This window comes from Antechinus flavipes, chromosome 1 (assembly GCF_016432865.1).
Source record: "Antechinus flavipes isolate AdamAnt ecotype Samford, QLD, Australia chromosome 1, AdamAnt_v2, whole genome shotgun sequence".
In the NCBI taxonomy this organism is placed as follows: domain Eukaryota; kingdom Metazoa; phylum Chordata; class Mammalia; order Dasyuromorphia; family Dasyuridae; genus Antechinus; species Antechinus flavipes.
In genome coordinates this window covers 330,114,765-330,131,600 of record NC_067398.1, presented here as the reverse complement: position 1 = coordinate 330,131,600, position 16,836 = coordinate 330,114,765, and the positions used below count along the sequence as shown (strand labels likewise).

General features: G+C 42.9%; 1 protein-coding gene across 2 annotated transcripts in view; it reads right to left on the bottom strand.

The window, feature by feature from the left end:
- Nucleotides 1–641: 641 nt before the first annotated feature.
- Nucleotides 642–16,836, bottom strand: part of SLC5A11 (solute carrier family 5 member 11) — a 50,292-nt gene continuing 34,097 nt past the window's right edge. The window contains exons 10-16 of one of the 2 annotated variants that reach the window (XM_051967284.1): nt 12,385–12,520; nt 10,716–10,823; nt 10,171–10,321; nt 9,435–9,603; nt 7,321–7,536; nt 6,993–7,158; nt 642–2,811 (exon numbers count right to left, since the gene is read on the bottom strand). In XM_051967284.1, coding sequence (XP_051823244.1) covers nt 2,606–2,811; nt 6,993–7,158; nt 7,321–7,536; nt 9,435–9,603; nt 10,171–10,321; nt 10,716–10,823; nt 12,385–12,520 — 1,152 coding nt within the window. In that variant the 3' untranslated portion in view covers nt 642–2,605. The remainder of the gene's footprint in view (nt 2,812–6,992; nt 7,159–7,320; nt 7,537–9,434; nt 9,604–10,170; nt 10,322–10,715; nt 10,824–12,384; nt 12,521–16,836) is intronic. The other variant, XM_051967293.1, reaches the window with a different exon arrangement.

Sequence of the window (16,836 nt, the reverse complement as noted above, 5' to 3'; positions counted from 1 at the left end):
TGATGATAGTGATAGGGTGAGGGGCTTGAGGTCCCCGTTCACAATATGATACTCACTAACCCCTGTACATGGCTAAGCTCCATCTCATTTCACACCTGATTTATGGGTACCTTTTAACAGAGAAAGGACAAATAAGCCATGGATTTTTCTTGATCTGTCTGAGCCTTCACTAGAGAAGTGCCATCTCAGTTGGCTGAGTCACCTACTCTACCTCTTTCAGTTCTTTCCATCCAATTCCAACAAGACCCCTGGGAGTCAGGCTCTTAAAATGACAACCATGAGAAAAGGAGACAGCTTAAGGCCCCGTGTCCCTGAGGACCATAAAGAGTGTGGTTTGGCTGCTCATTTTCACCTTTTCCTGATGATATCCCCAATGGGAGAAAGCAGAGAAACTGGGGCTAGCATTGGAAATGTTTAAATTCCTTGGTTTTTCTACAGCTCAAACTTATTTGCTGGGAACCAACTCATCCATTTTTTACCAGTCATTTCCAAGAGCCAAAGTTCCTGTGAGAATGAAATTGAAAATCTACCTTCTAGTCTCAGGAATAATAATTTACTCAGAGACCAGGACTATGGTCTTGGATGGGAGGATGCCCTTTTCACAAGTATGCTGTGTTGGGAGGCCTGAGAAAATTGGTGTGTAAGTTGTTAACAATTTTATTTTAAAAGTCACAGAACATATATATGTTTACCATATGAATGAGACTAGAAAAAAGAGAAAGTCTGCTCAACAGGCCCTTTATCACACATGGGCTGAGTGATACAGTACAAATGTGAATATAAACAAGTGACATACATTAAAAGTTTTCTGATGAGGAACAGAGCCTAGATAATTGCTAAATTGACATGCTCACTCTCTCTCACACACACATACAATTCTTCCTCACCTCCAAAGTCATTAAAAAACAGGAAGGGATTTTTGTACGCGTGCACACGTGCACACACACACACACACACACACACACACGCACACTCCCCTTCCCTCCAAAACAAAAAAGAGGAAGGAATTTTTGCTAGTTAAGTAGTGAATTGTGTGTTCAGACTAATGCAGTGGCAATCATTAGATTAATTAAGTATATAGCCCAATAGTAGAGGGATAGGCCATCTTCTATTAAACATTTTGTAGGGGAACAGAACTGGGTTTTTGTCACCCAAAGTTATCCTATACCTCCCTTTTGGGAGGGGGGGAGTGGGAAGGAATTTCCCTTGGTTAATGACTCTGAAATCAGGAGACAGCATGTCTAAACTCCCTATTTCCTGGCTGTTGTCAGATGGAGACTATTCTCCATCAATTCCTTAGATAATTGCTAAATTGGTCTCCTAATTTTCAGGCTTGACAACCATAGTTTTTCAATCTACCTTTATAAAGCAGTTTCAGTTTTTTCCTTCTGCTCGCCTTGTTGAGAAGGCTGACTAATGAAGACCCTTGGTACAATCCATAGAGTATGAGAATATCAGAACTGGAAAAAGGACTAAAGCATCATCTAATCCATCCTCCCTTTCCTCCTACTCCTTTCCACATGGTCATGCTGTTTTATAAATTTATGAAGAAAACAAAACACAGAAGGGAAAATAAAAGAGCTCTGGTTGAGCTCTAATTAGGGACTGTACTTAGAATTTCATTGATAGATTCCCCAGATAAGGAGGGTCCCTTCTTACCATCTTCTCTATAACTTTATTGTCCCAGAATTGCTTTTTAAGTGACAGACCCCAAATAACAACTAGTATAGTATGTGTCAGGCAAAACTTGTACTCAAATCTGCATGGCTCCCAGGCCCACCCACTACAGATTATGCCAGCTGCCTCTCCATAAAAAATAAAAGTAAAATGTGTAAAGAATGAACACAAAATGGTACTCACTAACCCCTTTACTTGGTTAAACTCCATCTCATTTCACACCTGATTTAAGGGTACCTTTTAACAGAAAGGACAAATAAGCCACAGATTTTTCTTCTGTCATTTAAAATCTCTTCAATCAATGAACTATGCATTTTTCCAGCAAAGGACTTTAGAAAATGTCAAGGGTTGAAACTCTGAATAGGTGCACTGGAATCAGACAATGAAGCATTTAAGGCTAATTACCTATTGGACAATACTCTATTAGCATATGCTTGGGAAATGGCCCTTCTCACCATTCTAAGCCGGCTCGACCTTTTAGTGTATACAGATAAATTGTAGGAGGGATTAGGGGGTGGAGTAAGACAAGCCAGAGTCACTTTGGAAGAGGCCAAGGAGAAAGGAGATTGTGGAGTGCTTGTAGCAGAGTCTTATCCATCCCCTTCACTTCTTCCCCTAAAGACCAAGAACTTTTGCTTATTCTGACTCAGGCTGATTCTAAGGCATCCAGGGTGCTAATCTGGACCTCAAAAGAAATGAAGATGGGTTTGTTTTTCTCCTATCTTTTCATCTCCCCTCTCACAAAAATGCAGATCTAAGATTCATTTGTCTTGAAGGTTTACCATAGAGGTTTAAAAAACAAAACAAAACAAAACAAAAAAACAAGATAAAAAACCTACCAACTATTATGTTTTTATGAAATAAAAAATCATTAGAGTAAAACCTTGAAATCCATTTGAGTCTTTGCTTTCCATCCCCCATACCATCATTAGGCAAAGTAGGCCCAGAGAAATATGGCAGTGCTAATACAAATAATCAGATTGACATCCAGAATCCTTCTGACAAGAGTATTTTCTTCTAAGGAAGCCACAATAGGTTCAGGTTTCTTCACAGGTGTCTCACTAGCCGTAGTGTCCATTCCACAGAGCCATATGATGGCTGTCTTTATTTTGGATGGTTTTGTGGTAACATTACCTAAAAAAAAACTACAGTTTAAAAAATGCCATGTGTTCTACCTCTCCTGGGTTTAAAATGTAGCTATGATGGCTCGTTATTTGTTTTCTGTAGTATTTTATTCTTCCAAACACATGCAAAGATAACCCTCAACATCCCTCCCTGTAAAACTTTGTGTTCCAAATTGTTCTCTCTACCGCCCTGTACTCCAAGACAGCAAGCATGTTAAAGATGTACAATTCTTCCAAATATTACTGTATTTGTCGTGCTGTGTAAGAAAAATCAGATCAAAAGGGAAAAAAAAAAAACACAAGAAAAAAATAAGCAAACAACTAAACAACATAAAAAAGGTTTAAAAAAATGCCGTGATTTGATCTCCATAATTCTCTCTCTGGATGCAGGTGGCTCTTTCCATCACAAGTCTATTAGAATTATCTTGAATCACCGCATTGTTGAAAGAAGCCAAATCCATCACAGTTGATCATCACATAATCTTGTTGCCATGTAAAATAATCTCCTGGTTCTGCTCATTTCACTCAGCATCAGTTCATGTCTTTCCAGGCTTTTCTGAAACATCCTGCTGATCATTTCTTATAGAACAATAATATTCCATTACATTCATATACCATCTCTTACTCAGCCATTCTCCAACTGATAGACATTCACCCAGTTTCTTGCCACTACAAAAGGACTGCCACAAACATTTTTGCACATGTGGGTTCTTCCCCCCATCCTTTATCATCTCTAAGTTACAGACCAGTAGAGACACTGATGGATGAAGAGAATGTACAGTTTGAGAGCCCTCTGGCATAGTTGTGATGATTCATTAAGCTTGTTTCTCTAACCATAAAATACCAATTTGTGCCTCTAAGAGAGAGAACTATGGATGTGAAGTCCAATGGAAATGGATCCTAGAGCAACATGGTATGATTTAAGATCCTTAGTATACACCCTCTCTACAACCAATTGTAGCAAGACTTTCCTTGGTCAGGGAAGACTGGCAGAGGGAGTATCAAGGGGCTCTCTGATACTTTCTAAAGAGTTAAATTCAAGATCTTAATGTCAAAGGAATGTTACTCCACAGAACATATTCTAATAGAACCTCAGCAGCACTCCTTCCAAGAGATGGAGAGCCACTTTTGAGGACACAGTCAAGGATTGAAAATAGCACTACGAACTTTCAGATGGTGAAACGGATGGGGACTAAGTAAAGGGATATATCTGGAGAATTCATGAGAAGGTAGAAAAGTAATAGCTGAGTTTTACTGTCTCTGCTGACTTCAATACTAATAGGAGAAAATGGTGGAAAATATTAAGAGTTATAGTTTAAAATCAAGAGATGAGAGAATAAAGGGTTACTTCTAGAAGTTTCACATGGGAATATTATGAATATCTTCTTCAAGAAATAAATCATAGGGTACTGGACATGAAGAATGTAACATAAATCATAAAAATGAAACTTTCTTTTTCTTGTGAAGTTGTTTTTCAATTGTGTATGATTCTCTGTGACTCCTGTGGGAGTTTTCTTGGCATTTCCTTCTCCAGTTCCTTTTACAGATAAGGAAATGGGCAATCAGAGTTAAGTAGCACACAACTAGTTAAGTGTCTGAGGCTAGATTTGAACTCAGGAAGTTAAGTTTTCCTGATTGCAGGCCCAGCATTCTGCTAGGTGCCACTTAGCTATCAAGAACAGCTGATACAGACCAAATCTAAAACAGAAGTCCAGTCTGGATATGACATAATTTTGAGGCTGTAAAGGAGGGGTTCTTAACTTTTTATGTGTGGGTTATGGAACTCTTTGGAAATCTGGTGAAACTATAGGCTTCTTTTCAGAACAGTGTTTCTATGTGCATAAATAAGACATAGGATTACAAAGGAAATCGGTTATACTGAAATACGGTTATCAAAATATTAAGCAAGTTCAAAGACCCTAGGTTAAAATCAATTTCCCAACTACTTGAGAGGGGAAGAGACAAAATGATTACAAAGAATCATGTATTTTTTGGGGGGGTGACTACTGACATATCTGGTTTCTTATCTCTACAAATTATTTAGAAACCAACAAACATATTGAAACAATACTGTATTGTTTTTGTAAATGTCACTATAACTGATCATTTCTTTACAAATATTTGATTGAACAGTGCAGAGTAAAAAAAAAAAAATCTCATTGTGCTAATTATTTGTTAACCACTGGAAAAAAACTGACTTGAATGAACAAAATGCACCCTTGAAGGTTCTCTTTAAATAAGATGACATTCATATATGTTAATATCCTAAAAGATTCCTTCATATCCAAGACAATCACAATAAACTCTAGATAGAAAACACCATCTGCATTCACAAAAAAGAATAATGGAGATTGAATGTAAATCAAGACAGGTTACTTTCACTTCTTTTTTCTGTTTTTGTGTTCTCTCTCATGTTTTTTTTGCTCTTGCGTGAATTTTTCTCTCCTAACATGATTCATAATATAATGTATATTAAAAATTAATTTAATTTAATTTAAATTTTTAAATAATTTTTCATAGATACAACAGAGACAACTGCTGTTAGCTCTGATATGATATGGGCGACCCACAGATGCTTTTTATGGAGGATATCATGAAAAACAACTAGAGAGGAAGTCTCTATGAAATGTGAAGTCTCCTAGTTGCTGGTTTGTGGATGGCATTATATTAAGTGAATTAAATCCCACAATATTTCAGAGCTTCTAAATGAGGTTATATTCACTTAAAAATGTATACTAATGGGTTATGAATCATGAAATATTGAGGACAAGAAATAGTGTGTCTGCAAACTTCCAGATCTTGGGATGAGGTAAAGGTGGAAGGAATGGGGTTAGAATATCATCCACTCATTGTTCTAGATTTTTTGGTGGGAGCACATTAAGAGAGGGAAGAAATTCCTGAATATACCTGGGCCTTTTTTCTCAGGAAAAACCCTGACTGGAGGATTGTTTTGGTTTGTTTCAGACCTGTGATTTCAACTTCTAGATAATTCCTGGTGTGGAAACTTCTTCCACTGATGCAAATTAGCAAATCTTCTATACCTTATAGGCTGAGACTTGTCTAAGGTGAGACAGAGGGGTAAATCTGAATCCAAGATATTCTGACTCCAAGGCCATCCTGCTATACTACACTATTACATGGTGTTATCTAATGGCAGGGGGGGGAGGTGGAGAGAAGCCTTTGCTTTAGAAAAAGATTGTGTATAAATTTGTGAGGCCTTTTCATTTTTATCTTTATTTCTCTCCACTCCAAGTGTCTCATTTTTTGAGACTGATTTTAATCTGGATTCTTGGGGCTCTAGGGGTTGGGAGGTGGGAGCAAATAAACAAGGAATATTAGTTTTGTTTCACACAACAGGGACATTTACACCTCTAGGGAAGAAGACACTCACCCAATATGTCCTTTAATGTCAGATTGAACTGACAGCCCAAGTGTTGACTTTAAATCCTAGGTCTTGGACCCAGGACACTCCATTGTAGTTAAAATTAATTCATCTGAGCCTCAGGCCTATTTCTTTAAACAAAAACTATTTTAAAATCAAAGACAGACTCTGTAGTGGCAAGGAACTGGAGATTGAGTGGATGCCCATCAGTTGGGGAATGGCTGAATAAGTTATGGTATATAAATGTTATGGAATATTATTGTTCTGTAAGAAATGACCAGCAGGACGGTTTTAGAGAGACCTGGAGAGACTCCAATGAACTGATGCTGAGGGAAATGAGCAGAACCAGGAGATCATTGTACATACACTGCAAGAACAAGATTATACAATGATCAATTCTGATGGACGTGGCCCTTTTTAACAATGAGGTGATTCAGGTCAATTCCAATGGTCTTATGTTGGAGAAAGCCATCTGCATCCAGAAAGATTGTGGAGATTTAATGTGGATCACAACATAGTATTTTTACCTTTTTTGTTGTTTTTTTGTTTTCTTTCTCTTTTTTTTTCCTTTTTGATGTGATGTTTCTTGTGCAGCAAGATAATTGTGGAAATATGTATAGAAGTATTGCCCATATTTAACATATATTGGATTATTTGCCGTCTAGTTGGGGGAGGGGGGGAGGAAGGAAGGGAGAAAAAATTTGGAACCAAAGTTTTGCAAGAGTGAATGTTGAAAACTAACCATGTATCTTGCAAATAAAAAGCTAATAAAATAAAGATCCAAGGCAGAAAGGGAAGGGCTCACTTACAGCTTTGGGGTTTAGAAGCCGTGTCCTGGGTGATCTCGAAGCGGGCCCTGGCGCCGCTGCCCTCGGGGGCCCCGTTCTTGGACAAGCTCGGGGGTGAGGGCTCCGCCAGCCCCGGCTCCTGCTGGATCACGGGATCGTGGCGAGTGCCCCAGGTTAAGCGAGTGACCTAGGCAGAAGAAGCGGCCTGTGAGGAGCTGCTCCCTCGGCCCTCCCTCTCCCCCCCCTCCCCCACCGGGAACGGGCCTTGGGGCGGGGCGCGCAGGGGGGCTCGCGGGAAGACCCCAGACTCCGGCGGGGCCCTGACCTCCCCCGCCAGAGCCGAACGTACCATCTCGGCAGTGGGCGGCTCGCTGAGCCAGCTCACCGCGACCACAGTGACCAGGGTGACGGCGGACAGGATCATGGAGAAGTAGAGGTAGTGGATGTACCTCACCACGCCCGGGCGCTCGTCGGGCTCGTCGCAGCGAGGCTGCGCGTAGATGAAGTCCAGCACCAGCCGGATCATGCCTATGGACAGGCCCACCAGCAGGCCCCAGAAGGCGCCCTGTCAAGCAACGGGCGGAGCCCCGCTCAGTGAGTCGGGCCTCCGCCAGCGGCGCCCGCAGCCCCTGCTCGCCCCCTTCACGACTGTTCCAGCCTCGGCCTTTGGCGGAGACAGGTTCCCCCGTGCGGAGCGCCTCCCCACACTTCCTAACTCCCTCCGTTTGCTCATCTCCGCAGCGGGCAGCGACAGCGCCTTCCTCTCGGGGCGGCCCCAGGAGCAAGCGCGAGGCACCGTTTGTAAACCACCCAGCGCAGCGCCCGGCACGCAGCAGGTGCCGAATAAATGCCTGCTTCCTTGCCCTCGGCCCTGAAAGTCTGCCCGTGTGCGGACCTTCCGGTCCTTACGTCCTCTATGTTTCAAAGCCCCTTGGAGCGCCGAAAGCCCAGCCTCCGGGGCCTGAGGCCTGATATTCTGTCTTCTCAGCTGGGGGGAAAGGGAAAAGTCACCCCACCCCTGCTCCCTCTCGCCTGAACCGATTAACTGATCCACCAGCACACATTCAGTGAGGACCCGCAATGGGCCACAAGCCGGACCGGTCTGGCCCTCTGGGAGTTTTTTCTCCCCAGGGATTCTTAGTCCGCTCACTTACAAGTGAGCACAAGACATACAGGAAACAAATATGCCCGATTCGGGGGCGTGGGGGCGCTAACATAGCAGAGAATCGGAAAAGCCCTCCTAAATTAATGAAGTGGGACCGTGCGGAGCTCTGCAGGGAGAAGGGGAAAAGCCATCAAGCAAAGGGCAAGAGCGGGTGGGGGGGGCAGCCAGTGGGGACGCGTAACACTTCCTAGCTGTGTGACCCGGGGCAAGTCACTTAACCCCAACAGGGAGGAAGAAAGGGAGGGAGGGAGGGAGGGGGGAGTGAGGGAGGGAGGGAGGAAAGGAGGAAGGAAGGGAGAGAAGGAGGGAGGAAGGGAAGGAGGAAGGGAGGGAGGGAGGGAGGGAGGGAGAGAAGGAGGGAGGGAAGGAAGGAGGAAGGGAGGGAGGAGGGAGTGAAGGAGGAAGGGAGGAAAGGAGAAGGAGGGAGGGAGGGAGGGAGGAAAAGAGGAAGGGAGGGAGAGAAAGAGGGAGGAAGGGAGAGAAAGAGGAGGAAGGGGAAGAAAAAGGGAGGAAGGGAGGGAGGGAGAGAGAGAAGGAGGGAGGGAAGGAAGGAGGAAGGGAGGGAAAAGGGAGGGAGGGAGGGAGGAGGAAGGGAGGGAGGAAAGGAGAAGGAAGGGAAGAAAAAGGGAGGAAGGGAGGGAGGGAGGGAGAGAAGGAGGGAGGGAGGAAGGAGGAAGGAAGGAAGAGGGAGGGAGGAGGAAGGGAGGGAGGAAAGGCGAAGGAAGGGGAAGAAAAAGGGAGGAAGGGAGGGAGGGAGAGAAGGCGGGAGGGAGTGAGGGAGGGAGAGAAGGAGGGAGGGAGGAGGGAGTGAGGGAGGGAGAGAGGGAGAGAGGGAGGAGAGAGGGAGGGAGGGAGGAAGGAAGGAAGAAAAGGAAAGAAAGAAGGAAGGAAGGAAAGGGAGGAAGGAAGGAAGGAAGGAAGAAAAGAAGGAAAGAAAGAAGAAAGGAAGGAGAGAGGAAGGGAGTGAGGGAGGGAAGAAGGAAAGAAGAAAGGAAGGAGAGAGAGAACGAGGGAAGGAGGAAAGAACAAAGGAAGGAAGGATCCCTTTTCTAAGTATGGATTAGAATAGGCAAATTCTGAAATCCTGGGATTTTATGGAGGTTTCTTCCTATTCAGAAATTCTGTTTTTGTATCTTTCAGGTCCCTCCTGGTTGTGATTATCTATGTTCTAAGGCCCAGCGTTCCCTGTGGTATTGTCTATATGAAGGGCCCTTCCAGTGGCCACACTGAACATCCCAAAGCCTCATTTCAACTTTGACATTAGACAGTTCTACAAGTACAGACTCCACAGACTCTACCTTTTCATTTGTTCTCTTCCAGAAACAGCCCATGATGAAAACGATGGCCACGGGAGGCTGCAGGTACGAGCTGATGGACTGGATATAAATGAAGAGCTGGCCGCCTTGACTCGCCTGCACCAACGGGATCCAGAGGATTGACACCACAACCAGCAGCAGCACAAACACTCTGGTCCAGCCAGGTCCCACCCAGAGAAAGGCCCAACATTAGCTCCCCCTTCTCTCCATTACCCATCCATGGGAAAAGGCCTCCCCCTGCCCACTGAGCCAGAAATCCTGCCAGCCCTAGAAGGTAAGATGGGGAGGGGGAGCAGGGAAGGGGGGCGAATCACGGCACCTTCCAAGCCTGTAATGGAAGAGCTCATTGGCAAGACATTCGCATGTGTTGCACAGGTTATGCTTTCAGTGTGAAGATGCAGATATTCTTTTCTTTCATCCCAGTCTCGTGGTTAACAGCCTCAACCCAAGATCGTCTCCTTGTCAATCTGGGCAAAATCTCCCCACACTTGAAAGAACTCTCTTCCACCTACCCCCTGACGGCAGGGGCTGCCATCGTGGAAACATTACTGATTGGGTTCTATCTCGGAACTTGAAGTTGGTTACTGTATTTTTTTTGTTTTGTTTCCTCCCTCCCAAACAGCACGGATTGATTGCTCCCTTGTCTCCTTCCAAAAAAAGCTATGAGACTTCGGAGAGGGTCAGGATTTGTGAGGGGAGGTCAGCGTCACCCCCTCACCTGCCCACAATCATGAGTTCCCACTCAGAAGATTTGGGCCGGAAATGGAGCCACAGGTCCATGGTGAAGATGGTACTGGAACTATTGAAGATGGAGGTGAGGGAGGACATCAGAGCAGCCACCATCACGGACATCATCAGTCCTCGGAGCCCTGGAGGCAGAGGAAAGGAACTGTGGACCACAGGCTTCTCAGTAACAGTCATCATCCCCAGCTTCTTCTGTTCCTTTTTCCTCCAACAATCCCTGGGGCCCCTTTTGTTTTTAGCAATCCCTGCCATCACAGGGTAGTAGGCGAGTAGAAGGAGGGTCCTCTGGGGGGATGGGAGAGATCCTGATCAGCCCCTCTTAGATGAGACCACTGGGTTATCTTTTACCTTAATCCTTGTCTTGGGTAGAAATATAAGCAGCCCAGTCTGGAGCCCAGAGCCTGAAGCCGAGCCTCGGGCCACCTTGGAATCCCCGTTACTCTATAACCAGAACCCAGAGCAGGACGATATTCATCAAAGACCCCCCCTCTCGCTCTGTCTTCATGGGAGGTCTCATACCTAGGGGCAGGAGCTCCAGAACAAGTTTGGGGTATGCGATGTCAGAGCATCCAGCAGGGTTGCCGCAGACTTTCTGGCAGATCTCAGGGGTAGCGCAGGCAACCAAATCTGTGCAGGAAAACATGGGGAAGAGCTCGAGATGTGCTTTGGCGAAGGCTTAGCAAGCAAGTTCTGGCAAGGCCCCCCTCTTGCCTCAAGTTTGGTCCCAGAAAAGTGGGAAATCTAGCAAGGCATGGATCTGAATCCATCTAGTCCATCTGAAAGCTGGTCCTGGATCCATGACTGTCAATGGGGACGGTGACACTGGCTGGCTAAACTAGTCCCATCCCGCAGAGCACAGGGAAATCATTACCTGGCTCCCCAGAAGCTTCTGAAACCCTTCCTAGATCTCCATACCATGCAGTGACGTAGCCCAGAAATTATTAGTGTCTCCTTTTATAAATGGGGAAACTAAGGCATAGAAAGGTTAAGGGAGCTTCCAAGTCACATTCCTAAAATGATGGACCAAAGATTGAAAATCACGTCTCCTGATTCCCTATCAGACCTGGAAGGAACAAGAGGGCAGAGACAGCTGAAGTCTTGCCCATTTGCTCTCTCCACCATCCTTCAAGGTTCAAACCATCAAATTTCTAAAGAGATCTCACAAATCTTTTAGTCTCACCCTCTCGTTTCACAGAGGAAGAACCTGGTTGGCCTGACCCTCTAAGCCACAGCTGTCTGGCCAATGGAGGCTGGCCCACCATTACTGTTTGAATAGGGCCATAATATAATAAAAATTGGGGAGGTTTTTTTTTTTTTGAGAAAAGTTAGTGACACTGCTTTAGGGAAGCAACTGAACAAAAATTATTTCACCACCAGGAAAATAAATCCAAAACCCCAAGGCCAATCCAATTACATAAGATCATACAGTCAGAGCTAAAAAAGACCTTAAAAGATCATCTCACATAACTTCCAATTTAAAAAATAATTCTAAAGTTCAAGACCAAAAAAGAGCATTTCCTCACATACACACAGAGAAACCCCCCCAAAAAAGATTCTATATGAAAATATGAGTTATATCAGACTGTTGGCTTTTTAAAATATGTAAATTAATTCCTTCACATGACTTTAAAAGCTATTTTACTTGTCTCTATTTCCTTGTGAGCTTACTTCTGTCCTCTTGTGCATTTTTTAAAAAATGACAATGGCCCTCCTTTTCTTTTCATTTCTATTGCTACTTCAAGCCCTCAATTAAAAAAAAAAAATGGGGGAATGGAGAACTGTTGTAACAAATAAGTACAATCAAGCATCCTTGTCCCAAACTGTTGGTCTCTTTCTGCACCTTGTGTCTGTCACCTCAGGTAGTAGGTGAGTAATGTAGTTCATCAGAAATCCTTTGAAGACATACTAACTCCCTCCTTTTATAGACAAGAAAATGAAGCTCAGATATATTGTTATTTGGCCAAGGTCATACAGGGAGTCAATAGCAGAGGGGAATTTGAATGGAGGTCCTCCAAATCTAAACCCATGGTCTTTCCAAGAGCTTCAATCAGTTCAGTCAGTAGTCCGCCCATGGCTCCCCTCCTACACCCTAATTGATTCGATCAGTAGTCCAGTCATGGCTGCCCTTCCACTCCCCAATGGGTTTGGTCAGTAGTCCGGCCATGACTCCCCTCCCACTCCCCCTCACCTGGGAAGAGGACACGGCTGACCATTCCAGGCATTACCATCAGGAAGAGAGGCAGAACCTTCATGTACGCGGCCATCAGCGAGCCCCCTTTGGCATGGGAAAGGTTTTTGGCAGCCAGGGACCGTTGGACAATGACCTGCAAACCACAGAGTGTTTGGGAGGGCCGGGAGCCGCTCTGCGTGGGGCTGCGAGCTCGGCCTGAGAGCAGCAGGGGACTCGGAAGGGATGAGCGGGTTACAATCACAATCATTGTTCATTGGAGGCAAAGAGCTTGGAGGTTCTCTCTCTAGGGGGAAAATGCTTCTAAGTCAGCGGACTCAATACTCCCATTCCCATCACTTCCAGTTCTTTCCATACAGCTGCTCTGATGAAGAGTCCTGATTGTTTATTAGTTATTAATTTTGCCTTTTATCTGTGGCCTGCCATAGTCCTCTAATTGCTGTAATATGTCTCCACTAAGCAAGGCTTGTGGGGATCACGGACATTTTTCTAGTTTTATTTCATGGTCTCTTCCTCACAGCAGACTATACCAAACCAGTTTTCTGGCTGCCTCTCTCGAACCACTGAAGCTTTCCAGCTCAGGATCATGGAATTCTTAACTATCTTCCAATCATCTCTCCTCTCCTCTCTTTCTCTTTCTTTCTAGCAATTGGGATTAGGTGACTTGCCCAGCATCACACAACCAGGAAGTGTTAGGTGTCTGAGGCCACGTTTGAACTCAGGTCCTCCTGACTTCAGGGCTAGGGCTCTATCCTCTGCACCACCTAGCTGCCCCTTATTTCTTTCTTGAAATTATTTTATCTAGGAAATTATTTCCTTATCTGTGAATGGTCATGGAAGTTCAAGGATAAGAGCATTTTCTTTTTTTTCTTTTTCTTTATATCCTTAGTGCCTAGCACTGTGTCTTGTAGACAATAAGCCTTTAAAAGTTGTTTGTGGAATTGTTTGATTGAAGCAAGAAGTTCTGATTAGGGTTAGTGCTAGCCCTGCGTCTAAAAGTGATGTTATCCGTTGTTAGCAAAGGCATAACGATGGAAAGAAACAATATTTTAAATACCTACTATGTGGACAACATGGTGCAAAGTGCTTTACAAATATTTCATACTCAGAACAACCTGGGAGGTACATGCTGTTAATCATTTTACAGTTGAGGAAACTGAGGCAGAAAGAAATTGAGCAACTTGCTCAGTGCTTCATAGTAAGTAAAATAACAAGCCAGATTTAAACTCAGGAAGAGATCTATTGCAACACCCACCTGTCTCTAGAAGGATGGGGATGGGGTTTTGAACAATAGGGCATTTGTGGCCAACATCTCTCTTCCTTGTGAGATATTTATGCTGTTGTTTTTTTTTAAATTTTTATTTAATAATTACTTTATATTGACAGAATCCATGCCAGGGTAATTTTTTTTACAACATTATCCCTTGCACTCGTTTCTGTTCCGATTTTTTTCCCCTCCCCTAGATGGCAAGCAGTCCTTTATATGTTGGATATGTTGCGGTGTATCCTAGATACAATATATGTTTGCAGAACCGAACAGTTCTCTTGTTGCATAGGGAGAATTGGATTCAGAAGGTATAAATAACCCGGGAAGAAAAACAAAAATGCAGATAATTCACATTCGTTTACCAGTGTTCTTTCTTTGGGTGTAGCTGCTTTTGTCCGTCATTTATCAATTGAAACTCAGTTAGGTCTCTTTGTCAAAGAAATCCACTTCCATCAGAATATATCCTCATACAATATCGTTGTCGAAGTGTATAATGATCTCCTGGTTCTGCTCATTTCACTTAGCATCAGTTCATGTAAGTCTCGCCAGTCCTCTCTGTATTCATCCTGCTGGTCATTTCTTACAGAACAATAATATCCATAACATTCATATACCACAATTTACCCAGCCATTCTCCAATTGATGGGCATCCATTCATTTTCCAGTTTCTAGCCACTACAAACAGGGCTGCTACAAACATTTTGGCACATACAGGTCCCTTTCCCTTCTTTAGTATTTCTTTGGGATATAAGTATGCTGTTGTTTCTTTATGGCAATTAATATGTATTGAACACATCCGTTTTCAAACAGATCAAAACATTTCAAGACTAAATGTAGTGTCCCAAAAGTCTTAGTGCAGTTTAAGCAATAAAATAAAGCAATAAAAACAAGTTTAAAGCAATAAAAAAAATTAAAATTGCACTAAGACTTTGGGACAACCTGCTTTCCAAGGTTAGGTGTTATTTGGGATCATCAGCAATAGTTTTGCTCTCTGTCCTAGATAATCAGGAGCTATGGATGAAATGCATTTTTTATTGATGTATAATCACTAAATGTCAACATATGAAGAAATCATTTAACCATGACACCTTCAGGAATATTCCACTGACTCCTTCACAACATCCAGTGTCAGGGAACACCATCCCTTGAGACAGCTCATTCAGTTTTTTTGGACAGTTCTAATTAAGTTGACATCAGCCTATAATTTCTATCTACTCATTTTCATTTTGTCCTCTGATGTTATCCAGTATAAGTTCACATTCATTTAGAGACAGCTGAGTGGTGCCATGGATAGTGTTAGACTTGGAGACCGAGTAGAGGCAGCAGTTCTATCAGTGGGCAGAACACTGGGTCTGGAGTCAGAAAGTCCTGAATTCAAATCTAGCCTTAGATACTTCTTGCCTATGTGCTCCTGGACACTGATTGCCTGATAAAAAGATCCGCTAGACCAGAAAATGACAAACCACTCTAGTATCTTTTCCAAGAAACCCCATGGACAGTATAGTCCATAGGGTCCTAAAAAATTGAACACGCATGAACAACAACAACAAAAAAAATGGAATATATTCCTCTTACATTTAGTGAACTCAATGAAATACTCCAAATGTTTTCTGACTGGGAATCAGGGAGATCACTTCCCATTTTTGGAACAACATGCTTCTATTATATGAAATCAAACCTCACATCAATCCTATCTCCTTCCTCCTTTTTTTTTTTCTGAGAGAGAGGCAATCATGTATAATATTTGACTTACAGTAAGCCAAGAAGCATTAAAACTCTTAGGCCTTCTTCATATGAACTATCCTCCACTCATTTCCTCAATTTTTTGTTCCTCAAATGATTTTGATAATAGTGTCGGAAGTTCTATTAATTCACAACCTTTCAAAAACACTGAGGGCTTTCAATGAAGAATTCACCTTATGAGTCTGCTGTTTTGCACCTTATAGGGCATCCAATTAAGTATTAGGGTTTTAATGACCTCTTTTAGTTCTTGCCATGGTGATTTAACATTAAAAGGAAAAGGACATCAATTGACTTCAAAACTTGCTTGATCTTTTGAGTTATTCTGAAATTTTAAGCAAAAATTTCAATTTAGATCAACTCCAAAGAATTTGAGGCCATGGATGATAGGAAGAGCCCTCTAGAGACCATCTAATTTACCTCTCTTCTCTTTCCTTTCACCTTTAGGCAAGTAGAGAATTGAACCAATTCTGACATTTGTCTAAACAACAGATGAAAAGCACATAGCCAATAACACTCTCAAGTGGGACTGAACCAGATTAAAATGCAATTGGGAAATAATTTTAAAAATAAAATAGAATGTAGATAATGTTAATATGTAATTTTCAAAGTCAACATGTGGTCCCCACAGAGATCCTTATGAACAGTTTATTGGCCCCTGTTTGTATTTGACAGCACTGGACATTGCCCTTTTATGCCTCTCCAGCTACAGAGAGATGCTAGAAACTCCCTGGGTCTTTCACTCTGCTGTCAGATTCATCTCAATGATCGTACAATTACTACATCTATCTGAAATGATCCCTGCCTGAAGTTGTTGAGTCTCTGCAAGAGACTGGAATGGATCACTGGGCCTATACTTGGAGCCTTTTCAGCTTGTCAGAACAGCCTGAGCCTTTATTTCCTACTAAAGCCTTCAAGAACCCAAGACCACAAAGAGACATCAGAATAAGATGATAATGAAAATTGACTCTGTTCAAACAGACCCAACAAACTTAAAATGTCATAGTAGAATGTATTTAACTTTAAAAATTAGACATTCAACAAATAACCGTATTATAACATTTATAATCACACTCAAAAGACCAGCTGTAAAGGAGAGCTTTTTGCACTGGAGAAAACAGCATGTGAGAGAGATCCCAAATACTGCCAGGAAAGCTACAAGCTTGAGGGGCAGATAGGAAGGAGTTCATCTGAAATATGGTCACCAAGGAGAAGAAATTTTCAGGAAAACTAAATCCTTTGAAGAGGCTACTGAGAGCATGGAAAGTATGGGAGCAGAACTAGATTGGAAAGGGGGTTCATAAGTTTCCCTAGTAGCTGCTGGGTAGTTGTTTCTGGGCCTTCTTATTTTAATTCATTATTCTTGCTAAGGAGACATTAATTTTGTTTGTTTTTATGACCCAGGGAGACTTACAAAGGCCATCAGCACTCTGTAAATTTCAGTT